At 48.0% G+C, this 26,559-nt stretch overlaps 1 protein-coding gene across 2 annotated transcripts in view; it reads right to left on the minus strand.

Moving 5' to 3' along the window:
* Nucleotides 1-26,559, minus strand: part of R3HCC1L (R3H domain and coiled-coil containing 1 like) — a 94,109-nt gene that overhangs the window by 28,465 nt on the left and 39,085 nt on the right. For both annotated transcript variants that reach the window (XM_029060348.2, XM_039911603.1), the window contains one exon: nt 13,626-15,433. In XM_029060348.2, the coding sequence (XP_028916181.1) occupies nt 13,626-15,419 (1,794 nt within the window). In that variant the 5' untranslated portion in view covers nt 15,420-15,433. The remainder of the gene's footprint in view (nt 1-13,625; nt 15,434-26,559) is intronic.

Below are 26,559 nucleotides of genomic sequence, written 5' to 3' on the forward strand. Positions count from 1 at the left end.
AATCTCCATTTTACAGATGAGGTAACTGAGGCACAGAGAAAAATAATAATGTTGGTATTCGTTAAGCGCTTACTCTGTGCAGAGCACCGTTCTAAGCGCTGGGGTAGACACAGGGGAATCAGGTTGTCCCACGTGGGGCTCACGGTCTTAATCCCCATTTTCCAGATGAGGTAACTGAGGCACAGAGAAGTGAAGTGACGTGCCCACGGTCACACAGCTGACAAGGGGCAGAGCCGGGATTCGAACCCATGCCCTCTGACTCCAAAACCCGTGCTCTTTCCACTGAGCCACGCTGTGAAGTGACTTGCCCAAAGTCACACAGCTGACAAGAGGCAGAGCCGGAATCAGAACCCACGGCCTCTGACTCCCAAGCCCGTGCTCTCGCCACTGAGCCACGGTGCTGTTTCACCTCCCCATCATCACCCAATTTTCCCCCAGAGGAAAAGTCCTGGGGAGATGACGGTCCGCAGGGAAGTCGTCTAGGGCCAAAGTGATCCTCTGACCCTAAAGTTCGAAGGCAGCTAATTTACATACCGAGGGGCAAATCTACGTTCTTGGCGAAACAGCTTCCACAAAGCAAATTCAAATCGCCTTTCGCGTCATTTCTTGTTGGTTTTTATTTGTCTCATACGGTCACTTTTGAAAACGCCAAACACTCGAGTGATCCGTACCGCTAATGACTTGCCTGCCGCCCTTCAGCAGGCAAAATCTGGGAAGAGGAACGGTGCTTGGGCCAGTAGGCTTTTCGTTTCTAAAAGGGAAGCAGCACGGTCTAGTGGAGAGAGCACGAGCCTGGGAGCCAGAGGACGTGGGTTCTAACCCCAGCTCTGCCAACTGCTCGTTGTGTGACCTTGGGCAAGTCGATTAGCGCTTAGTACAATGCCCGGCACATAGAAGGCACTTAACAGATACCATTACAAAACCAAAAGAACTTCTCTTTGCCGCCTTCTCCTGTTCTCTCTCAGCCTGGCTTAGTGGAAGGAGCCCGGGCTTGGGAGTCAGGGCCCATGGGTTCTAATCCCGGCTCCGCCGCCTGTCAGCTGTGTGACCTCGGGCAAGTCACTTTACTTCTCTGTGCCTCAGTTCCCTCACCTGTAGAGTGGGGATGAAGACTGAGAGCCCTACGTGGGACCGCCTGATTACCCTGTATCTACCCCAGAGCTTAGAACAGTGCTTGGCACAGAGTAAGCACTTAACCAATACCAACATTAGGATTATTACTTTAGACTGTGAGCCCCATGTGGGGAAGGGATGAGGCCCAACCTAATTAACTTGAAACTTAGAACAAGAGTAAGCGCTTAACAAATACCCCAAAAAGGGGTTGGGTGGGGGCCGGGGGGGGGGGCAACTGGAGCCAGGGTTCGGAAGTTTCATCCATTCCTTTTGTCTCCTACTCGTATCAGGTCAACAGGCAGGCAGCTTGACCACGAACCTGGTTGGGTAACCCTGACACCTCACTCTTCCTGCCCGGATTAAAAGATACACGGGGGACGATGCTGACCACTGCAATGGGTAGCCAGAACTGACCCCCTCAGGGGATGTAAAAACAAAACCGGGGTCTTCTGATTCCCAGGCCACGGGCCTCACGATAACCAAGGCCGATTATTCCTTCCCAATTCATTTCCCGTAAGACCCTGACGCCCCTTGTCATCCTGGATTTTCAGTCTGGCTGTACGTGTAAAGAAACTATTCCGGATGATGTTTTGATTGGAAAATATATATAAATTGCCACTATTTTCCAATCTCTCTCTCTACTATCTCTCCGCCCATAAACCCAAGTTCCCCTGGCAACCGTGAGTCCTGGGAAAAATCAGTGCTAATAAATTTAAAAAAGGGAAAAACTCCAAAAAAGTTTTAAAATAGATATTCTAAAAAATCTGACAGTGACAGTTTGAAAGATACGATACTTTACAGCCTGCTAGGTATAGACAGACAGAAATGTTTTTTGGCTTTTGGAAAGCCTCGAAGTCCCTCTCCACCCGGGAATAAAAACGCAGTTTCTACCACCGGCAGTTCACGGCACCTGAAATCTGCCACTCTGCTTGAGGAACGGCCACGGTAATTTGTGCGATCCCGGCTCGGTCGAAACCTGGGTTGGCATTTGGAGAGGTCGGGATGGGAGGAGGACCACATTAATTCGGCCACTTTTAATTAAACATATTTAATAAATTATTTTTAAATGGCAGTTTGGGAAGAAATGGATACAATTAGGATTAAGTTATCCTCAGGGAAGGCACAGAGTTGAATGAGGTCAGGAGTGCAAAATGAATGCAGTTTATTCCTAAAGAATTGATTCAACAGTCGTTGAGGCCATCTGCGACATTAACGTACAGCGTGGTGACACACTCAATTATTCAGGACCTGATTAGCCAGTTAGGGCATGATTTGGGCTTCGCTTGTTTTTTCCTCCTTCCGATCATTTCACCACTCACTCTCCACCGGGGTGGACGCCCGAAGGGGAAAATAACGCAACTCAAAAACTGTGCGTTTTACTAGTAGTTGGAGGCCATTCTGAAACTACTGGCAAGAGCAAAGTTTTAGGACGTTGGGGGTGCGCTTCTAATCTCTCACTGTTTCAGAAAGAGAAAAACATCACCTGCAGCATAACTCAGTAGCTAGAGTATGGGCCTGGGAGTCAAAAGGAAGTGGGTTCACTCACTCAATACTATTTATTGAGCGCTTACTAGGTGCAGAGCACTGTATTAAGCGGTTGGAATGTACAATTCGGCAACAGATAGGTTCTAGTTCCAACTCCGCCGCCTGTCTGCTGTGACACCTTAGGGAAGTCACTTTACTTCTCTGTGCCTCCGTTACCTCATCTGCAAAATGTGGGACATGGACTGTGTCCAGCCTGATCAGCTTGTATATTCCCCAGCATTTAGAACAGTGCCTGGCACATTGTAAGCGCTTAGAAGATACCATTTTTTTTTTTTTAAACGCTTTCTTCAATCCCTCGGGACCTAAGGACGAGGTGCCGTGCCTCCTAAAGTTAATTCTGAACATCTACAGGGAGTCTGTAAGGAAAGACGCCCCTTGAAGGAACCGATTCACAGCTCAAATCCCCAAGCAGAGCAGGAGCTGTTAACTCAAATAATGTGTTTGCTCTGTTAATTGCCTTGGGAATGAACACTAACAAGAGAAAGCCAGATTTCTTAATTCCTATTTTAGCAGATCGATGGCCGAAGTGAATAATATGCTCTCAGTTTTTCATTCTGCTACTCAAGGGTGTGAATAATAACAACCCAATGTTCCGACTCCGGCCGTTAATGCTCATGTCCCACCTCTGGCATATATCATCCACTGGCCCTACCTGCTTCCCTGAAGCAGCCCTAGTCAAAAGTTGCTGGCAGTGACCGGTAGTTAATTAGATTATGGGTGCCTTTTGGGCAGGGGATGTGCATTTTGTTTCTTCTGTAATACTTTCTCAAGCGCTTGGTACCCACTACTGTGCACTCACTGGGTACTCAGCAAATACCACTGACGGACTGAGGTGGGGAAAGGATCCCTCGGGCAAATGCTCTGCTCCAGAGCAGCCCAGGGACCATAGCCGGCCCGCCGGCTGACTCGATCTAACTCATCGCTCTGTTTCCCGAAAGTAAAAATATGTATATCGTCACGGCACATCAGGATTCCTCGTTTATTAACACGTTTTAAATGTTGCAATCTGTGTGAAAATGACTGAGTTCTTTATATACCATACCAAGTTTATTGATAGGTATTACAAGTTGACGTGTCCTAGACTGTAAGCTCGTTGTGAGCAGGGAATGTGTCTGTTACGTCGCTACGCTGTACTCTCCCCAACACTTAGTACGCTCCTCTGCACACAGTAAGTGCTCAATAAACACACTTCACTTACTGACTCTTCCCACCCAAACCTTGTCCTCCCCCGACCTTCCCATCACCGTAGGCAGAACCGCCATCCTTCCCGTCCCGCGAGTCCACAACCTTGGTGTCATCCTCGGCTCATCTACTCCTCCATCCCCCTTGTTCAACCTGTCACCAGATCCTGTCCGTTCAACATAACTGAAATCCATCCCTTCCTCTCCATCCAAACGGCTACCCTATTAATCCGATCGCTTCACCTGTCCCATCGCGATGACTGCCTCAGCCTCTCTGCTGACCTCCTTGCCTCCTGTCTCTCCCCACTTCAGTCCTTCGGCTGCTCGGGTTATTTTTCTACAAGAACGTGCAGTCCGTGTTTCTTGACTCCTTAAGAATCTCCAGTGGTTGCCCATTAAACAGAAACCCCTTACCTTTGGCTATAAAGTACTCAATCACCTTGCCCCTTAATAACAATTATTATGGCATTTGGTAAACGCTTACTATGTGCCGGGCACCGTACTGAGCGTTGGAATGGATAAAAAGAAATCCGGTTCGACACAGTCCCCTGGCCCGCACGGGGCTCGCAGTCTCTGTCTCCATTTTACAGATAATAATAATAATTATGGTATTTGTTAAGGACTTACTGTGTGCCAAGCGCTGGGGTAGATACAAGGTAATCGGGTTGTCCCACATGGGGCTCACAGTCTTAATCCCCATTTTCCAGATGAGGTCACTGAAGCACCGAGAAGTTAAGTGGCTTGCCCGAAGTCACACAGCAGACAAGTGGCGGAGCCGGGATTAGGACCCACGTCCTCTGGCTCCCAAACCCGTGCGCTTTCCACTGAGCCACGCTGCTTCTCTAAGTGCCGATCACTTCGAAACGGAGTGGCTCAGGGATCTACTGGGAAAGGATGAGGTCACTGAGGCACAGAGGAAATGAAATGACTTGCCCAAAGTCATACAGCAGGCAAGTGGCGGAGTCAGGATTATTCATTCATTCATTCAACAGTATTTATTGAGCGCTTACTATGTGCAGAGCACTGGACTAAGCGCTTGGAATGGACAAATCGGCAACAGATAGAGACAGTCCCCGCCCTCTGACGGGCTTACGGTCTAATCGGGGGAGACGGGCAGACGAGAACGATGGCAATAAACAGAGTCGAGGGGTAGAACATCTCATAAAAACAATGGCAAATAAATAGAATCAGGGTGTTGTATATCTCATTAAACAAAATAAATAGGGTGATGAAGATAGATACGGTCGAGCGGACGAGTACGGTGCTGAGGGGTGGGACGGGAGAGGGGGAGGAGCAGAGGGAAAGCGGGGAGAAGAGGGTTTAGCTGCAGAAAGGTGAAGGGGGGGTAGAAGGAGCAGAGGGAAAAGGGGAGGAGCTCAGTGTGGGAAGGCCTCTTGGAGGAGGTGAGCTTTAAATAGGGATTTGAAGAGGGGAAGAGAATCAGATTGACGGAGGTGAGGAGGGAGGGGATTCCAGGACCGCGGGAGGACGTGGCCCAGGGGTCGACGGCGGGATGGGCGAGACCGAGGGACGGCGAGGAGGTGGGCGGCCTGATCTTCTGACTCCCAGGACCGTGCTTTATATACTATGCCATCCTGCTTCTTAGCTCCCTCATTTCCTACTACAACCCAGCCAGCACACTTCACTCCTCTAATTCCAACCTACTCGCTTTACTTCCATCTTCTCGCCCCCGACCCCTCATCTCTGTCCTGTCTCTGGCTTGGAATGCCTTTCCTCTTCATACCTGACCATCACTTTCCCCGCATTTAAACCTGTTACAAGCGCATATCCTCAAGAGGCCTTCCCCGACTACGGGAAGGCCTCTTTTTCTCCCACTCCCTTCTAACAATAATAATGTTGGTATTTGTTAAGCGCTTACTACGTGCCGAGCACTGTTCTAAGTGCTCGACTAGATAGAGGGTAATCAGGTTGTCCCACGTGAGGCTCACGGTCTTAGTCCCCATTTTACAGATGAGGGAACTGAGGCACCGAGAAGTTAAGTGTCTTGCCCAAAGGCAAACAGCTGACAGGTGGCGGAGCCGGGATTAGAACCCATGACCTATGACTCCTAGGCCCGGGCTCTTCCCACTGAGCAACACTTTATTCACCCCTTCCTCAGCGCCACAGCACTAATGTACATATCTGTAATTTATTTATTTATATTGGTGTCGTCCCCCCTCTAGACCGTAAGCTCACGGGCGGGGAACGTGCCCGTTAGTACTGTACTCTTCCAAGTCACAGCACAGTGCTCTGCACACAGAAAGCCATCGGTAAACACTACCGACTGACCGCCTGATTGAATACGAGTGAATCAGGTTGGACGCGGTCCACGTCCCGTGTGGGGCTCGCAGTCCCAGAGGCAGCGACCGAAGCACTGAAGTGACTTGCCCGAGGTCACCCAGCAGACGAGCGGCGGAGCCGAGACCGGAACCCAGGTCCCTCTGACGCCCAGGCCTATCCACTAGGCCCCACTGCTTCGCCAAACCAAAGTCCTAAGCGCAACTTTGCAAGGAGACTTTGTTTTGAAGTGGTTGCCCAATAAAAACAAGAAAGCGATCTGTTCATGTTAATCTGATGAATCTACCTAACGTCCACGATCCATAGGTGAACTGGAGATCTAATCATCATCCTGTAATGGATTAGACTGCAGCTCTTTGTGCACAGTATATAATTCAATCAGGCTCCTTTCCTGGGGCCTCAGGCGACGGCACCGGAATATACCGCGGCTGGAAGGTGAGAGTCTATAAATCCCCACCCGAGCGGTCAATAGAAAATGTTAATTCAGACAATTTTACAATGAAGATGAATTAGAGATGTGTTGAGATGGGTTGGAGCTGATAAAAGATACTGCATGAACAGGGGTTGGGGATAAGTCTGAATTATGAAGTGTTTGGGGTTGGGTGGAGCTATTAAAACTCGCCAGTTACGCCAGGCTGGAGCAAGAGACTAGTGAGGAAATGCGGCACTGCCGGCAGGATAGAAACAGAGCCACCCCAACCTGGGAAAACACGCGGAGAGCTCTCGCTCCATCACGTGCGCCGACGGCTATCGAAACGGAGCGGCTCGGAGATCTGCCGGGAGCAGCCGGGTGGGGTGAGAGAAAAGAGGTCAGATCACTAGACCCGAGGAGCGGCGGGTTTGTGGCGTGAAGACAGTAAACGTTTTTAATGTGTTTGTTTTAACGTCCAGCCTGATACGCCGAGAGAGAGCAACGACTGGGAGGCCCGTCTTCCTATCCGTACCTGGCGGGCCCTTAAAGAGGTCAGATCGACCAACCGAGGAAGCAATCGACGGTACTCATTGAGTGCTTTCTGTGTGCGGGGCACTGTGCTACGCCCTGGAGTTGGTAGACACGCTCCTTGCTCACAGGGCACTTTCTATTGGGGAAGACAGCAGAGGTCATGGGTTTGAATCCCGGCTCTGCCACTTGTCAGCTGTGTGACCGTGGGCAAGTCACTTCATTTCTCTGTGCCTCAGTTCCCTCATCTGTAAAATGGGGATGAAGACTGTGAGCCTCACGTGGGACAATCTGATTACGCTGTTATCTGCCCCAGCGCTTAGAACAGTGCTCGGCACATAGTAAGCGCTTAACAAATACCAACATTATTAAGACAGACATTAAAAGAGATTGGGGATAAGATGATAACTAGTTCTTAGGAATACTGGGTTGCTTAATTACCGTTTGGAGACCTCCCTTCTGGTTCGTACTTGTCTGACCCTCAGGCCGGACAATACGACGACTAGCTCTTTAAATATTTGGGCTCCTTATCCGCTTCAGTCAATGCGGATAAGCTGTTTTCAGAATCGAAACCTACGCCGGCCATCATTCCCTATCAAAAAAGGCCATCAAACGTGCTGAAGGAGGGGAAGGAATTGAAACTGCTCTCGAAATACGTCAGGAGGATCAGAGGTCTCATAATGGGTATCCTCAGGAGCCGAGGATAAATTCTCCGGCTTTCAGGGATATCCCACACCAGGCCTGCAGTCATCTGAAACAATCTCCGGGGGTTTCGGCTGCAGGGAGAGTCTGTTCCAGCTAGGATTTATTTTATGGCTACATGGGCTGGATTGGCACCCCAGGCCACTAAGTGATGACTGTTGCCTTAGAGCTTTACGGACCACTGAAAATTGCTTTAGATGCCTTTAGGTAGCCATTCCCTTCTCTAAGATGCATCTTTCCCTCCTGGTACAGGTGACTAAAACTCCTACCTTTCATTCATTCATTCGGTAGTATTTAATGAGCGCTTACTACGCACAGAGCACAGTACTAAGCGCTTGGAAAGTACAATGCGGCACCAGATAGAGACGATCCCTGCCCAGTGACGGGCTCACAGTCTAATCGGGGGAGACGGACGGACGAAAACAAGACCTTTCACTCCTCCAGCCCCCGCAAGCAAGACAAACAAGGAAATGAGGCGACTGGAAGACAACCTGCTCCTTTGGTAGAACACGTACGAAGCAATATAAATAATAAATTAAGAGTAATAGTTACCAAAGGACTGTTAATACTTGCATAGCCACGAGCAAGTTTTAAAACCAAAGAAGGGAATACGGTTGAGAAGATATGGATCTTTTTCCTTTTTCCGGTTGGGAGATGAACGCTTTCTATCTGTTCTCTCGACACCCTTCCCTGCCGAGTGTCCTTGCTTCCACCTTCATCCCCCCTTCGTCCCCTCACGACAAACCCTCCTTTCTTCAGGATCCTTCCCCTCTCCCCATCTAGAAAGTCAGTTCCTTGTCGGCACGGAACGTGTCTACCGACTCGGTTGTATTGTTCTCTCCCGAGTGCTTACCGTACGGTGCTCTGCATACAGTCAGCGCTCAATAACTACCACTGATGGATTCCATCTTCAAACACACTGAATTCCAACTTCAAGTATCTGCCCCTTCTTCCAGAGGGTCTCGATCATACAACATTTTACCGAGCTCCTTCTCTGGACCAAACCCGAGAGAACAATACAAGCGAGTCGGCAGACACGTTCCGTGCCGACTAGGAACTGACATTCTAAGATGGGGAGAGGGGAAGGATCCTGAAGAAAGGTGGGTTTGTCGCGAGGGGACAAGGAGGGGGACGAAGACACAATATCTAATGGACTTGGCAGGGGTCAAGGTATCTATATAAGAAATAATATTTCTTAAAATATAACGGGCTTGGCAGGGGTCAAGCTATCTATATAAGCAATAATATTTCTTATATTAAAATACTAAAATAGATTAGGGATAAGATGATGACTAGGTCTAGGAATACTGGGTTGCTTAATTACCGTTTGGAGCCCTACCTTCTGGTTCATACTTGTCTGACCCTCAGGACGGACAATACGACAACTAGTTCTTTAAAGGCACTTCTCATTGAAATATTTCACTGTTAAAAGACACGTATCAGATAAATAATAATAGTGGTATTTGTTAAGTGCTTACTACGTGCAAAGCACTGTCCTAAGCGGTGGGGTAATTACAAGGTCATCAGATTATCCCACGTGGGCCTCACCGTCTTAATCCCCATTTTCCAGATGAGGTAACTGAGGCACGGAGAAGTTAAGTGACTTGCCTAGAGTCACAGAGCTGATGAGTGGCAGAGCCGGGATTAGAACCCACGACCTCTGACTCCCAAGCCCGGGCTCTTTCCAATAAGCCACGCTGCTTCTCATGGTAGTAGGAGCGACAGCACCGTCTCGTGGAAAGAGCACAGGCCCGGAAGTCAAAGGACCTGGGTTCTAATACCGGCTCTGCCAGTTGCCTGCTGGGTGACCTTAGGCAGGTCACGTAAATTCTCTGTGCCTCAGTTTCCTCATCTGTAAAATGGGGATCGAAGGCCTGTTCTCCCCATTTAGATTATGAGCCCCATACGGGACAGGAACTGTGTCTAATCTGATTAATTTGTATCTACCCCGGTGCTTAGAATAAACAGGGCTTGTCACATAGTAATAATAATGTTGGTATTTGTTAAGCGCTTACTATGTGCCGAGCACTGTTCTAAGCGCTGGGGTAGACACAGGGGGATCGGGTTGTCCCACGTGGGGCTCACAGTCTTAATCCCCGTTTTACAGATGAGGTAACTGAGGCACAGAGAAGTTAAGTAACCTGCCCAAAGTCACACAGCTGACAAGTGGCCGAGCCGGGATTCGAACCCATGGACTCTGACTCCAGAGCCCGTGCTCTTTCCACTGAGCCACGCTGCTTCTCTACTAGTGCTCTTGGTAAGTGTTTAACCAATACCATAATTATAATAATAGCATTTATTGAGTGCCCACAGAGCACAGGGCACCGGTATGAGCTGCTTGGCAGACCGATGATCCACTGCACTTAATAACTCTGGCCCTCTTTTCGATATCTACTCCAATGGCGAGAGCATTCCTCCAATACTCCCACTCTCACTCAAATAATCCATTACGGCCCTCTTTTCCACAGGCTGATTTAAAAGCCGCCTTGAACCTACTGATATTGATGGCCCACATAACTTTCTCAGTTCAACAAATTCCACAGGCTTTCCCATCCAGTCCGAGAGGAAATGTCTCCTGTTGTTTCGTGCCTAACGCCTGTACGTTTCAGAGGGTGCGCCCCTTATCATGACACCGTGGAATCTGAACAAGAAATCCACATTCTCTGAACGTCACTCACGATTCCACAGGCTTCCATATGATCCTCTCAGTTTTAATCCTTCACGTCGGAAAAATCCTAATCTTTTCATTCATTCGATAGTATTTATTGAGCGCTTACTATGAGCGCTTGGAATGGACAAATCGGTGACAGAGACAGTCCCTGCCCTTTGACGGGCTTACAGTCTAATCGGGGGAGACGGCCAGACGAGAACGATGGCAATAAACAGAATCGAGGGGAAGAACATCTCATTTAAACGATAGCAAATGAAGTGAATCAGTCTCTCCACATACAGGAGCGATCAACTTAGTTCTTTTCTGAACCTTCTCTGGTTCTATTATGTCCTTACAACGATCAGAATCAATTAATCCATCATTCCAGAACTACGTAGGATATTCTTGGAGTGTTGTTAATCATAGTTTTAGAAAAGGTTTTATTTTCTAGGTTATTCATTCATTCAAAAGTATTTATTGAGCGCTTACTATGTGCAGAGCACTGTACTAAGCGCTTGGAATGAACAAGTCCCTGCCGTCTGACGGGCTTACGGTCTGATCGGGGGAGATGGACAGACAAGAACAATGGCAGTAAAATAACATTCCTGCTGATGCTAAGCGTTGTGCTGACCTTTCAGCTGCTCATGGACTGAAGAGTCCACAAAGGTTTCAAAATCTCCTTCTCTCCCTCTCCCTTAGATTAGGAAGCAAGCAGGGCCTAGTGAAAGGAAGAGAGGCCTGGGAGTCAGAGGATCTGGGTTCTAATCCTGATACCACTCCTCGTCCGCTGCTGTGCACGGTTTTCTCATCTGTAAAGGGGGATTAAACATCTTCTCTCCCTCCCGTTTAGACTGTGAGCCCCATGCGGCACAGGGACTGGTATTACCCTATTTATTTTGTTAATGAGGTGTGTATCCCCTTGATTCTACTTACTGCGATTAAGTTGTCTTGTTTTTGTCTGTCCCGATTAGACTGTAAGCCCGTCAATGGGCAGGGATTGTCTCTGTTACTGAATTGTACATTCCAAGTGCTTAGTACAGTGCTCTGCACATAGTAAGCGCTCAATAAATACTATTGAATGAATGACCCAATTTTTTTCTACCAAGCTCTACCAAGCTACTGGTGCTTGGCATGTAGTAAAGTGCTTAACAAATACCACAATTATAATAATAATTATTATTATTGGATTATGAGTCCACTTTAGAACAGGAAGCTTAGTGTGTGCCAGAAATTGTTCTACTAAGTGCTGGGAAATAGTTCACAGGTGGGAATTAGACATGGTTCCCGGCTCTCCGAGGGCTCACCGAGGTCATAATAAATGCCTCAAATAAATGAATAAATCTCCTTTTTAGGGAGTAACTGATAACTTTGAGCTCGGGTTCACGGATTATTTTCTTCCAAGCGCATTACCTTGCATTCGCTCATACTGAATCAGCCATTTTTCTACCCGTGAGTTCTTCCTGCAGTTTATCACCACCTGCCTGGCATTTCACCACCCAGAAGGGTTCATTATCATTTGGAGGATGTCACTGGGCACTCCCTCTTCCAGATCATTTATGAATATGTTTAACAAAATGGGTCCAGCACCGATCTCTGCAGGACCCCCACTATTCATGCTTCTTCCTGAAAAAGAGGCCATTTATCCCTCCCCTTCGTCTCCAACCGATTCTATCCATGACAACGCATTTCCTTCAGTCTCATTAAAGGACTCACGTCGAAGACTTTTGTGAGAATCCAAGTACAGTCTGTCTGCTGCTAACTCTAATTCCATGCTTGTTCAACCCTTCCGAGAACTCCATCTGAGTATAGGTACGTGCTCTCCTCATCTCACCCTGGCCCTGACAACTCTCAACAAACTCGCCGATCCTTGACCCTTAAAAATCCAGTTGCTGTGGAACTCACGAGAGTCTTCGACGATTTCCCTGCAGTCAAAGCCAAAGGTCTCTCTAACTTCCTCGACCTCTCCGCTGGGTTTGACGCAAGTAACCTCTCTCCACTTCTCTTGAGACTCTCTTCAAACGAGGACTATGAGGTATGTACGATTCCGTGAATCTGAAGGATCTGGGTTCTAACCCCGGCCGTGCCACTTGTCTACTGGGTGACCTTGGGCAAGTCACTTAACTTCTCTGTGCCTCGATAAAATGGGGATTAAGACCGCGAGCCCCATGTGGGACATGGACTGTGTCCAACTTGATTAGTTTATATTCACCTCAGTGTACAGTGCCTGGCACATAGTAAATGCTTAACAAATATTATTTTTTAAAAAACGGCTCTCCCCAGGATCCCCTCGGGTTACTCCCTCTGGGGCATCCTTCAAGTTTCCTCACGCCTTCCACTAATAGTGTCTCCCGGGACCCCTGTTCTTTTTTTTTTCTCCCCTGCTACACCTACTCTTCCAGGAAACGCATCAATTTCTACAGTTTTAGCTACTACCTACATTCAGATGAATCCTAAATATACCTCATGCCCTACTTCTCTCTGTTCAATCCCAATACCTCTCCAAGTCTTTCCATCCTTTACAAATGTACAGCACACCTCACGGTAGGGCGAAGACAGAGCCTTTTATCTTTATCCTCAATCCTCTCATCTACCTAACTTCCCCATTTATATAACTAACACTCCACTAAGTTCTAGCACGGGCCAGCTCAAGGCACAACCTGTCACTACTGAGTCATCCATTTACATAGATTTTTTTCTAGGATTTCCCTCCCCCCCAACAAATGCATTCAGTGCCCGTTGTCAAGCTCCAATTTTTTAATCTATTCAAGAGACGGTTCTCCATTTTGGATCTGACGGAACAAAACAGAGCTACTTACCCGATTTAACAGAGAGGAATAATTATGGTACTTGTTAAACCCTTACTATGTGCCAAGCACTCTTCTAAGCTCTGGGATAGATACAGACTAAGCAGATGGGACACATTTACAGATGAGGCAACGAAGGCACTGAGAAGTGACTTGGTGACACAGCAGACACGTGGCAGAGCCGGGACGAGAACTAAGGTCCTTCTGACTCCCGGGCCCGCGCTCTATCCGCTCAGCCGCTCTGCAGCTCCATCCCTGCAAATCTACTTACGGTTTCTGCTGATATCAGTGTGAGCCCGTCAGCAGTGAATTCTGCCTGCTGTATCTAAAAGGTCTTGGCACCTCAGGATCTGTCAGTCTCCCCAATCTCAACCACTTCCACCTTAACCTACCTCTTCCAGAAGTCGTGGATCCAGGCAATCCCCATCATCGTTGAACAGAGCATCCCAGCTGCTCTCCTCGGTGACAGCGCTCCCGTCACTGGCTGACGAACGAGTCGCTTCTAATCCCACGGGGACTTCTGGGGACGCCGTGCCTCGATCGGAACGGGATGTAACACGTTCCGTCTCCACGGAGTCACCTTCCTTCCTTATCTGGAAATCCCCACCCGTCCTCGGCTTACGCAATGACCTTGGGATCCCATCTGTACCATCCGAGGCCTGCTCCTCTCCCGCCCCATTTGGCAAGCCGACTGTAGAGTCCAAAGAGTCACAGTCCCGGTCCCTGATCTTGCTTCCATGTACTGAAGAGCTGCAGTCTGACGAGTCTTCTGTTAACTTCCCTGCTGACGCTAATAAACCGGATGCCATTTCCTCGCTAGTCCCGGGAGTGCAGGCGGATCCACCTGGGGGATCATCCCCTCGTTCCAAGCTCCGGGACAGAGAAAAAGGGGCTGCGGATGTAGTCACCCTACACCCTTCTGAGCTGTCCAGGCTACTGTTTTCCTGCGTAGCAATGCCATCCACCGGCCCACAGGTGTTTCCCACGTAAGTCCGATCAGAGGCACCATCTGGGTCACCCACACAGGAAGGGACTCCCTGCTCAGATTCTCTGCTTGTATACGCTTCGCCGGCACGCCCACCCGCGTTCTCAGGTTTGCAACTCCCAAACGATCCGTCACCAATGCCATTCTCGTTTTCGGATCTTCCAGTCACACGGGCTGGCTCAGAAATGCCATCGGCACCATCCAGTTCGTTGACCATGCCCGCCTGGTCAGTGACGTCCCCACCAGTAGCTGCCACGCGGCATACTCCTCTGTGATTTGAGATGTCAGAAGTACCGCTCAGGTAGGTTCGGCCGGTTACGTCACCCGCGCTCTCGGGATCGCTGCCGGCGTACGGCTGGGTGACGTCGTCAGCGTTCTCCTGATCATCAACTACCCTCTGGGGATGTCCGCCGACACTGCGCGACAGGCCATCGGCCCATTCCGGTGGACCGGACGGGCTTTCCTGCATAATTCCAGGGACGGAGGATAACCGCGGAGGCGCGATCGCACGCTCGGGCTCTGCTACGCAACTGAAGCCTCCGGGCTCAACTGGAGGCTGTGTGCCACGCGCTCTCTCTGACAGTTTGGAATCGGGCCTAATACTGCTCAAATCTCGGTCCTTGGGATTCAGCCCATTTAACTCCTGCTTACCGGGCGGCCAGAACGACTCACTGGGAGCCTCACGGGGGTCACATTCAGGTTGGGATAAAGGTATTAGCTGCTGCCCTGCCATGTCACTGGTATCTGTCTCCTTGTACTCCTCCTGCTTTGGTTTGAAGCTGCCTTGAACAAGTGCATTACAAACAATATCGGGATTCAGGTGTCTCTGCTGTACTTCTTTGGTCAATGCTTCTTTGGGCTTTATGGCTTTCTTCTGAGTCCTGACCCTTTCCCTGTTTCTGTCCGACAGGAGCGTCTGTCTCCTTGGTTTTGCGCTGGGTTTCGTTCCCTCCCCGGCCGGGTGACGAAGGGTACCGGGATCGGGGTCGGGTCTCTGACGGTCAGAGATGTCTCCGAAGACCTCCCCCTTCAGGAGGTGACTTTCTTCACGGTCTTTTGGCGTTACAGGCTCGGGGTGACGACCGCTTCCCTCTGTATCGCCTGGTTTTTGGGGTGCCGCACCTCGTCTGGCTTTGGGGACATACAGGGCCATGTCGGGCTTCCTGGATCGAGATCTGCTCTTCTCTGTCTCTGGCTGCATAGCGCCACCTCAACCTGCAACAACGGAGAGGGAAAATTAATTGTCACACATTAATGACTATGTTTAAGCCCCAAATCACTGCACGTGTCCTTAAAAAGAGTCTGGATACTAGTTCGTGAAGGACCGGGGTTACTAGTGTACCTAAGCAGACGTGCGTTTCCAGTATTTCCAGGAAATACTTAAGGAGAAATATTTCATAAGGCTTGAGTCAACCCAAGAATCTCACCCCTGCCGTTCCTGTATCATTTTATTTGCTCCTCACCTCTTCACAAAAATAATCCCTTCTCCTAGCAAGACCCGGTTATACCCTTCTGCAACAGAAAGTTTCCTGCGAGGAGGGAAAGAGGGAAAGAGAATGGGGAAGAAAGAAAAGGGTGGGGGGGAGAGGGAGGAGAAGGAGAGCCACAGCAGAATCTACGGTTAATCCTCTCACACCTGTTTAGACAAGAGCTCCATTTTCTCCTGGAAGCATCTTCTGAATTAGCCTGCTTGGCCTGCTGGATGAAGCTCGTCACTTTCTTCCCTCAGAGCAGTGTCAGCCCCATAGCGCGAGCACCCCATAAAAAGGGAACAAGAACTACTAGGAAGGTCTTCTGAGTTTCAAAAGCCAGGTCTATACCAGCATTTGCAGGTTGAAATAAAGTGAACAGAATATTTAACGAGCAATTAAAAAGCCATTTGTGGCTCCGCGACTGGGTCTATACTAAGAAAATAATGCTAATATAACTTCTTTCTCTTCCAACCTTTTTCTGGGTGCCCCTCCCGCAGCAGCGCCATCTTTGAACCAAAGGATCATTCTGCTACTATTTCGTACAAACGCTACCCAGATCACTTCTGATGGTACAAGGCGGCACCCGCAGGCAAGCGGCTTCAGAGGTGCAGAAGTGAAATCACTTGCCTGGCCCCTGGAAAAGTAAGGGGGTACAAAGGGAGTTCTAGGCTCTTGAAGTAGAGGAAGAACAATTTATCCTCTGGTTGAGCAGTCTGTGTTCATTTCCATTAGCAGCCTTGTAGATTCGGTAGACTTAAAAAGTTGACCAATCCGTTAATAATAATAATAATAATGTTGGCATTTGTTAAGCGCTTACTATGTGCCAAGCACTGTTCTAAGCGCTGGGGAAGATACAAGGTAATCAGGTTGTCCCACGTGGGGCTCACAGTCTTCACCAGCGTGTTCAGTGGAAAGAGCATGGGCTTGGGAGCCAGAGGTCATGGGTTTGACTCCCGGCTCTGCCACCTGTCAGCTGTGTGACTGTGGGCAAGTCACTTCACTTCTCTGTAACTCAGTTACCTCATCTGAAAAATGGGGATTAAGACTGTGAGCCTCATGTGGGACAACCTGATTACCCTGTATCTCCCCCAGTGCTTAGAACAGTGCTCTGCACATAGTAAGCGCTTAACAAATACCAACATTATTATTATTATTATTCCTCCCCATTTGACAGATGAGGGAACTGAGGCACAGAGAAGTGAGGTGACTTGCCCGAAGTCACACAGTAGACAAGTGGCAGAGCCGGGATTTGAACCCAAGCCTGGGCTCTTTCCATTGAGCCACGCTGCTTCGCAAAAATACCTGTGCTTCCTGCAGGTGTGACAGCCATCCTCAGAGAGAGGCAAGAGAGGGCTGAGAGAGGAGAGGTGACAATCACAGAGAGGAAGCAAACTTTTGCCGCTCCGCCCTCCAAAATGGAGGCCGGGCTCGAAGCGAGTATCTCCGTGGCTTCCGCCAACGCTAGCCGGCTGGACCTGCTCCTACAGGAGGCAGAGCTCAGGCTGAGATGGCAGCAGCTTGGTCAGTGACAGAAAAATCCCCCCCGCCCCCAATGATGGGGATTTAGTTGCCTCAATCCTGTTCCTTTCAGAGATGGGGCTACTGCAATCCAGAGAGGGACCCTTTGGGGACCCCCCCCCCTTCCCAGCCCCCAGCCAAATGGCACCTGGGAGCCACTCAGAGTTCAAAACATTGACCCACTTGACCCTTTACATATAAATCCATCAGGGTAACAGCTCAATTCAGACTTGACAAATAGGAGTAAAGCCTGGTGAAGTGCAATACCAGCGTGGTGGAATTGTAATTCCATTTTCATTATAACTCTTACTTGCTTCATGATTTCACTCAGGCCCAACCTAATTCCTTCCAGGATCTGGCTTGTGCTAATTTGCATGGCTGATCTAGTCAAGATAGAGGACTGGCAAAGAAGTCAGGAGCTCATTAGTTCGAACGCTTTCCGGGTGACATTGGGAAAGTCATTTAACCTCTCTGTGTTTTACACTCCTTTACTAGAAGCTCCAAGTTGTGGTAACGTAAAAATGAAACCTAAGTGGAAACCGAAGCCAAAATCATTAGGCTGAAGAGACTTATTCTGCTACAGTATGTGTAAACCACACAGCCTTCTGAATAGAAGGTACTTCCAAGTTGTGAGTTACTTCCATAAAATGGTTTCCATTTTCTGAGGTTCAAATTAGTGTCCTCGGGACCCGGAGATGTTGCTAGAAGTATTAAGACTTTGAACAAAACGGGAAAAGGACCAGAAGTAGAGACTTGAGAAGATGCTTTGAGGGAACAGAAGTCAGAAGCTCATTAGTTCGAACGCTTTCCGGGTGACATTGGGAAAGTCATTTAACCTCTCTGTGTTTTACACTCCTTTACTAGAAGCTCCAAGTTGTGGTAACGTAAAAATGAAACCTAAGTGGAAACCGAAGCCAAAATCATTAGGCTGAAGAGACTTATTCTGCTACAGTATGTGTAAACCACACAGCCTTCTGAATAGAAGGTACTTCCAAGTTGTGAGTTACTTCCATAAAATGGTTTCCATTTTCTGAGGTTCAAATTAGTGTCCTCGGGACCCGGAGATGTTGCTAGAAGTATTAAGACTTTGAACAAAACGGGAAAAGGACCAGAAGTAGAGACTTGAGAAGATGCTTTGAGGGAACAGAAGTCAGAAGCTCATTAGTTCGAACGCTTTCCGGGTGACATTGGGAAAGTCATTTAACCTCTCTGTGTTTTACACTCCTTTACTAGAAGCTCCAAGTTGTGGTAACGTAAAAATGAAACCTAAGTGGAAACCGAAGCCAAAATCATTAGGCTGAAGAGACTTATTCTGCTACAGTATGTGTAAACCACACAGCCTTCTGAATAGAAGGTACTTCCAAGTTGTGAGTTACTTCCATAAAATGGTTTCCATTTTCTGAGGTTCAAATTAGTGTCCTCGGGACCCGGAGATGTTGCTAGAAGTATTAAGACTTTGAACAAAACGGGAAAAGGACCCGAAGTAGAGACTTGAGAAGATGCTTTGAGGGAACAGAAGTCAGAAGCTCATTAGTTCGAACGCTTTCCGGGTGACATTGGGAAAGTCATTTAACCTCTCTGTGTTTTACACTCCTTTACTACAAGCTCCAAGTTGTGGTAACGTAAAAATGAAACCTAAGTGGAAACCTAAGCCAAAATCATTAGGCTGAAGAGACTTATTCTGCTATAGTATGTGTAAACCACATAACCTCCTGAATAGAAGGCACTTCCACGTTGTGAGTTACTTCCATAAAATGGTTTCCATTTTCTGAGGTTCAAATTAGCGTCCTCGGGACCCGGAGATGTTGCTAGAAGGATTAAGACCTTGAACAAAACGGGAAAAGGACCAAAAGTAGAGACTTGAGAAGATGCTTTGAAGGAACAGGAACTAGGACAGGCAAAGGAATGTAAGGGGAAAGAAAGGGAATCTTGGATACACCGTAGAGATAAAGAAGCACTGTGTGGGTGAGGCGGGAGGGGAGAAGAAGCCGATATAGAACCTAAAAGGTAGCCCATGAAATCTGATTAAACAGAAGAGGTCTTTGGGAGACAAAAAAAACGGGGTTACTGGAACGATCTTTCTTCGCAACCCCAACCCCGCCACCTCTCCTAGTAGCTCAAGTAAAGCATACGCACAAAAGCTTCAGGAAAATGTCCTCCATTTACAGGAGAGGTACACATTAAAACATGCTTAATCCGAACAAAACACAGAGGCACTAGTCTGGGACACAGTAATCGCCAAGGTTCTACTTGGACAGCAGAGACACGGCTTCACATTTAAATAACTATGGGAATTGCTAATGAACCACAACTGATTCTGCTGTAGTTTTCTTAATGCACCCTCCCGTAAATGTCCTCGCGCCAGTTAATACAATGAGATATTTCACACTTGGAATCACAGAATAATTTCTGTGTCTGCCGGAGAGTTCAGTTCTCCCTTCCGTTCTAGGTGGAGAGTGGAAGATACATTATTATATTTTAGATCAATAGCATAAAATCGGCAACTCGTAACACAACTACTATTAAAGTTTATGGGGAAAGAAAGCGAGAGTAGCCAATTCACGGATCTCTAAAAAGAGGATCCAAACTGGTGGGAGATGAACTTCCAAGAGGCTTGGAGACAGTTTAGGAGCATTTCACATCGAAAATCAAAATTAACAGCAGCTGGATAAAACCGGGCTGAGAAAAAATGCGACACTGCAAGGACACACAAACTACAACTACATGGATTTACCAGAATAGATGACCATGTTCAGAATTAACAGCACTGTCAGGGTAAAGAAATAGCCCTTAACATATTGGTTGGGGGGGGACGGGACAGATTCCCCGCCCCCCACTTCGACTTTTCACAGAAGAGCAAAAATTACAACCCTGAGATTTGGCAAGCAAGAAGGAGGAAGATATAAAATCTTGAGGCCAATCGTGGAAATTGGGCCGAAGACTGCAAGCAATATAACAGCGGCAGGAGTTGCGGTAGAATGCGATTAACTAAACGGCCACGGCTGGCAATGCAAAAGGCAGGCTGCCTGCCCACGAGGAGCTTAATTCTAACGGGGGTCACGGGCATGAAAGTATTTACAGATAATGGAATCAGAATAATAATCGAATGTACAGATGTTAAGCTACACAAATAATAATGTTGGTATTTGTTAAGCGCTTCCTATGTGCAGAGCACTGTTCTAAGCGCTGGGGGATTGTCCCACGTGAGGCTCCCGGTCTTAAATCCCCATTTTCCAGATGAGGGAACCGAGGCCCGGAGAAGTGAAGTGACTCGCCCACAGTCACGCAGCTGACGAGTGGCAGAGCCGGAATCTGAACCCGTGACCTCTGACTCCCAAGCCCGGGCTCGTTCCACTGAGCCACGCTGCTTCTCTAAAAATAAATGACAAGTCCTGAGGTAAGGTATAAATAAATATGTAATGCTGGAGATGGTTGAGGGCTGATATGATCTGGGGTGTTGGGAACTGTAGCCCCTGCAAGTTTCTTCGATTTAATAACTTCCCTTCCCATCACTGCCTGATAAATCTGGGGTTCCCTGGGAAAAACCCATCTCTAATCGATTCAACTTATTCTTGTAGTTATTCTAAGTGTATATTTCAATCCCCCACAATTTTATCATGGCCCGTTTCCCCTCCCAAAGCCAGCAAGCTTGGGCTCCCTCTCCCAGAGCCCAACCCACCACCCCACTGGGACCTCCACAAGCTTCCCAGTCACCTCCCAGTTGACACACCACTTGCCCACAAAGAGGCTGGTTTCATCCCGGCCGACTGGTTGTCGGGGAACTTTCAAAGCCTGGTAATTAACCCAGGGTTGACAGAGACTCAAGAGATGCTAGTTTGTTTTGTAGAGAAGCAGCTCAGCTCAGTAGAATAGAGCCCGGGCTAGGGAGTCAGGGGTCATGGGTTCGAATGCTGGCTCTGCCACTCGTCAGCTGTGTGCCTGTGGGTAAGTCACTTCACTTCTCTGTGCCTCAGTTACCTCATCTGGAAAAGGGGGATTAAGACTGTGAGCCTCACGTGGGACAACCTGATGACCCTGTATCTCCCCCAGCGCTTAGAACAGTGCTCTGTACATAGTACGCGCTTAACAAATACCAACATCATCATTATTATTATTATTTTTGCTTTTTAATGGCTGGGGGACGGCATCTGCACCTCTGCTCCTGACTGGATGGAACGATACCGGTGGGGTAGGTACCACTCAAGAACTGACTCTGTCCCAGCTACTCGGGGGGATTTAATTTTAGCGATTCTTTTCCAAACCTTCGGTTTTCGATAACTCTGACGTCCTAAACATTTTTGTTTCCATCATCCCCAACTTCCTGGTTGTGCCATCCTATCGGCCACCTCAATCTCACATCTTCGTTCATTTACGTTGGACCATTTGAACCTACTCTCTCACTTTTTCCAATTACATATTCAGTAACTTGAAGCTGCTTTTCTCCTTTAATTACCTCGAGGGGAGGGAAGGCATCTTACACATCAGGGAAGCAGCATGCCCTGGTGGAAAGAGCTCGGGCCTGGGAGCCAGAGGCCCTGAGTTTTAATCCCGGCTCTGCCACTTATCTGCTGTGTGACCTTGGCCAAGTCACTTCACATCTCTGTGCCTCAGTTACCTCATAGGTAAAATGGGAATTGAACCCCTTACGCCGATTAATGCTCAACAAACAATGTTGATGGTCATCAATGGCATTTACCAAGCGCTTACAAAGTGCAGAGCACTGTACTAAGCACTTGGGAGAGTACAACAGCTATGGCAAAGAGGTTCCCTGCCCACAAGGAGTTTACAGTCTATGGTGACTGCACTGTCTCCCCTAAATGATTTTCCACTCTTAAAGGCAAGGACTATTCTATTCTTTAACTTTAATGGCTGGTGATAACTGCTGTGTCCCAAGGCTGGGCCCAGGTTGGAGGGTTTTGGGTTTTAATATCCTCATTATGTCTCAAGTGAGTACCAACATCTCTACCCCACCGAGATATTCGGTTAAAATAAAATGCTACTAGAGCCTTTAAATAATAATGTTGGCATTTGTTAAGCGCTTACTATGTGCAAAACACTGTTCTAAGCGCTGGGGGGATACAAGGTGATCAGGTTGACCCACATGGGACTCACAGTCTTACTCCCCATTTTGCAGATGAGGTAACTGAGGCACAGAGAAGTTAAGTGACTTGCCCACAGTCACACAGCTGACAAGCCGGCGGTGCCGGCATTTGAACCCGTGATCTCTGACTCCCAAGCCGGGGCTCTTTCCACTGATAAGAATAATAATAATGTTGGTATTTGTTAAGCGCTTACTATGTGCCGAGCACTGTTCTAAGCGCTGGGGTAGACATAGGGGAATCAGGCTGTCCCACGTGGGGCTCACGGTCTTAATCCCCATTTTACAGATGAGGGAACTGAGGCGCAGAGAAGCGAAGTGACTTGCCCACAGTCACACAGCCGACAGGTGGCAGAGCTGGGATTCGAACTCATGAGCCCTGACTCCAAAGCCCGGGCTCTTTCCACTGAGCCACGCTGCTTCTCCGAGCCACGCTGCTTCTCTAAAGCTTCTTTAAAGATACCGGGAGTTGTTCTGTAGATGTATTAAGCACTCCATATACATCTTAAGAGAGTGTTCCTTTTTCAGGGGTCCAATTGTCACCAGCAATAACTTAATCAGAGGAGGCCTGGAATTAACAGAAAAAAGGGGAAATTCCCATCCAGCGTGGCTCGGTGGTAAGAGCCCGGGCTTAGGGGTCAGAGGTCGTGGGTTCTAATCTCGGCTCCGCCACCTGTCAGCTGTGTGACTTTGGGCAAGTCACTTGACTTCTCGGTGCCTCAGTTCCCTCATTTGGAAAATGGGGATGAAGACTGTGAGCCCCAAGTGGGACAACCTGATTACCCTGTATCTACCCCCGCGCTTAGAACAGTGCTAAGCATATAGTAAGCGCTTAACAAATCACAACATTATTATTGCCTGCCCTAAGATTTTGCTACAAGCATTACCAATTGAAGCCAGAGGTGAAATGATCATTCACAGGTCATGAGGCCAATTCCCTGAGAGATTCATTCATTCTATTCTATTTATTTGCTTCTATTTGATTCTATTTGATTCTATTGATTCTATTTATTTGCTATTGTTTTAATGAGATGTTCTTCCCCTTGACTCTATTTATTGCCATTGTTCTTGTCTGTCTGTCTCCCCCGATGAGACTGTAAGCCCGCCAAAGGGCAGGGACTGTCTCTATCTGTTACCCATTTGTACATTCCAAGCGCTTAGTACAGCGCTCTGCACATAGTAAGGCCTCAATAAATACTATTGAATGAATGAATGACTATGTGCAGAGCACTGTACTAAGCGCTTGGGAGAGTACAATACAACAATAAACAGATTCCCTGCCCACGACGAGCTTACTCCATCAACCTCGGGCGAGACACGGAGGGACTACAACAATAATAATAATAATAATAATAATGGTACTTATTAAGCATTTACTGGGGCAGTGTGGCCAACAGACACACCCCAAGGACCAGATGAAGAACAGGGAAGCAAAAGACCCAAAGCACCAGAGCCAGACTGACAGAGAGAGAAAAAAAAAATGGCCCATGTATCTACGTTGAAAGCAACTAGCCCAAGAACTAGGTGTAAGGACCTCCCTTGGGGAGGTTTAGATATTTCTAGTTCCTACCTGCCGTCAATGGGTAGGGACTGTCTCTATTTTTTGTTGGTATTTGTTAAGCGCTTACTACGTGCCAAGCACTGTTCTAAGCACTGGGGTAGATACAGGGTAATCAGGTCGTCCCACGTGAGGCTCACAGTTAATCCCCATTTTACAGATGAGGTAACTGAGGCACAGAGAAGTGAAGTGACTCGCCCACAGTCACACAGCTGACAAGCGGCAGAGCCGGGAGTCGAACCGATCACCTCCGACTCCGAAGCCCAGGCTCTTTCCACTGAGCCACGCTGCTTCCCCTAAAATCACTTTCCCTGACTCTATCTGTTGCCAAATTGTATATTCCAAGCAAGCGCTTAGTACAGTGCTCTGCACAGAGTAAGCGCTCAATAAATACTATTGAATGAATACCTATGAACAGGAAATAGTATTTTGCCTTCTGGAAAATGTAGTTCACTTTAGGAAGACCCTCTGGCTCAAACTCTTCTTCCCCAACTCTTTTAGCTCCATTTCCAAGAGGTTGAGCGTTGTTGGCCAACACCACAGCCCAAAAGAATGTCCCAGGAGTGAGGATTTTCTTCTTTAGGAGAGAGGATGCTGGAAAATAGGTCCAAGGATGCTCAGAGTAGCAGAATCTATGGCACTCTGGGGAGAAGTCCCAAAGGGAAGGACTCCAAACCCAGTGACAAGTTTTACGCCCCCAGGAATCAGTGCGATTCCTTTCCCTACCTCCAACAACCGTCAGTCGCTTGCAATAAAGACTATGAGAGTGCACAGTGAGGGCACGTGAACTTGACTATTTGCCCGTGGATCATCAACTTCGCGATCTAAAGGAGTCAGAGGAAACATTGTAAAGTGGCACTAAAGCACAGTCTCAGATAACCTGGCCATCACAGCTGAAAATTGGAAGCCGCTGCAGCCGACAGACCGGCTTGGCAATCATGGGAGAAGTGGATCTTTTTCGAGCAGAGCCTTTAAGAAAATGAGGAGTCAAAGAGACAGAAACAGTTCCGGCACTGCAAACAGCAAGCAGGTCGGCACAAGGGACAAACTCTTCGTATGTGGTGAGGTCAGGATTGTTTCCCACATCATTTCTTTCGGTCGCACTTACGTTCCCAGGTTAACCTCACTGGTGATCTGGGAATATAAGGGGCAACTATATATCATCGATTTCACATGATCAATAAATAGTTACTGCACATGTACTCAAAGCAGAGCACTAGGTATTGTATAAAATCTGATTAAAGGTTTATGGTCCCTGCCTACTAGAGACTTCAAATCTCTATAAAACACAGATCATATACACAGAGAGAATAAGGTGTGAATAAACAAATACGTTTCAACCAAATATACGCGAATACAAAAATAAAGATCTTGTGGAGGGGGTGCACGTTCGGATTGTAAGAGGAGCAGAGAAGGTACTCGGTTACCTTATCTATAAAATCGGGATTAGGACTGTGAGCCCCACATAGGACAACCTGGTTAGCCCGTACCTTCCCCAGTGCTTAGTACAGTGCCTGGCACATAGTAAGGGCTTAACCAATACCATAAAAAGGGGGTGGGGGAGGGAGAGACGATAAGTTTTCTTTCGGACATCTTCAAGTCTGAGGTGTCAGAAGAACAACCAAGTAGAGATGTCTGTAAGGAAGGAGTAAATGTGAGATTGCAGAGAAAGAAACAGATCAGGGGTTGGAGAGGTAAATTTGGGAATCACCCACATAGAGATGGTAGTTGAAGCCACGGAAGCGAATCTTTCAAAGTCCACCCCCTCCATCTGGGTATCTGACCTTATCCCTTCGCACCTTATCAAAGCATTTATCACTTCCCTTTTTCCCTCCCTGACCAGTATCTTCAACTATTCACTCTCCAATGGCTTCTTCCCCACTGCATTCAAGCATGTGCATGTCTCCCCTATTCTAAAAAAAACCCTCCCTTGACCCCTCGGCTCCCTCCAGTTATCGCCCCATCTTCCTTCTCCTGCTTCTCACCAAATCCCTTGAGTGAGTTGTCTTCACCCGCCGTCCTTGAGCCCCTCCAATCTGGCTTCCTTAACCGTCATTCCACCGAAACGGCCCTGTCAGAGGTCCCTGCCAAATCCAACAATCTCTATTCCATCCTAATCCTCTTTGAACCCCCGGCTACCTTCGACAGTGTCGACCACTCCCTTCTCCTGGAAACGTCATCCAACCTCGGCTTCGCTGACACCGTCCTCTCCAGGTTCTCCTCCTCTCTCTCTGGCTGCTCACTCTCAGTCTCCTTCGCTGGCTCCCGCTCCGCTTCCCACTGCCTACCTGTGGATGTGCCTCAAGGTTCAGTTGTGGATCCCCTTCTATTCTTCATCTCCACCCACTCCCTTGGAGAACTCACTTACTCCCATGGCTTCAACTATCACCTCTATGCAGATGATTCCCAAATCTACATCTCCAGCCCTGGTCGATCTCTCTCTCTCTCTCGGCTCGTATTTCCTTCTGCCTTCAAGACGTTTACTGGGATGTGTTGCTGCCCCCTAATAATAATAATAATGTTGGTATTTGTTAAGCGCTTACTATGTGCAGAGCACTGTTCTAAGCGCTGGGGTAAACACAGGGGAATCAGGTTGTCCCACGTGGGGCTCACAGTCTTAATCCCCATTTTACAGACGAGGGAACTGAGGCACAGAGAAGTTAAGTGACTTGCCCACGGTCACACAGCTGACAAG

This window comes from Ornithorhynchus anatinus, chromosome 3, assembly GCF_004115215.2.
Source record: "Ornithorhynchus anatinus isolate Pmale09 chromosome 3, mOrnAna1.pri.v4, whole genome shotgun sequence".
Lineage (NCBI taxonomy): Eukaryota > Metazoa > Chordata > Mammalia > Monotremata > Ornithorhynchidae > Ornithorhynchus > Ornithorhynchus anatinus.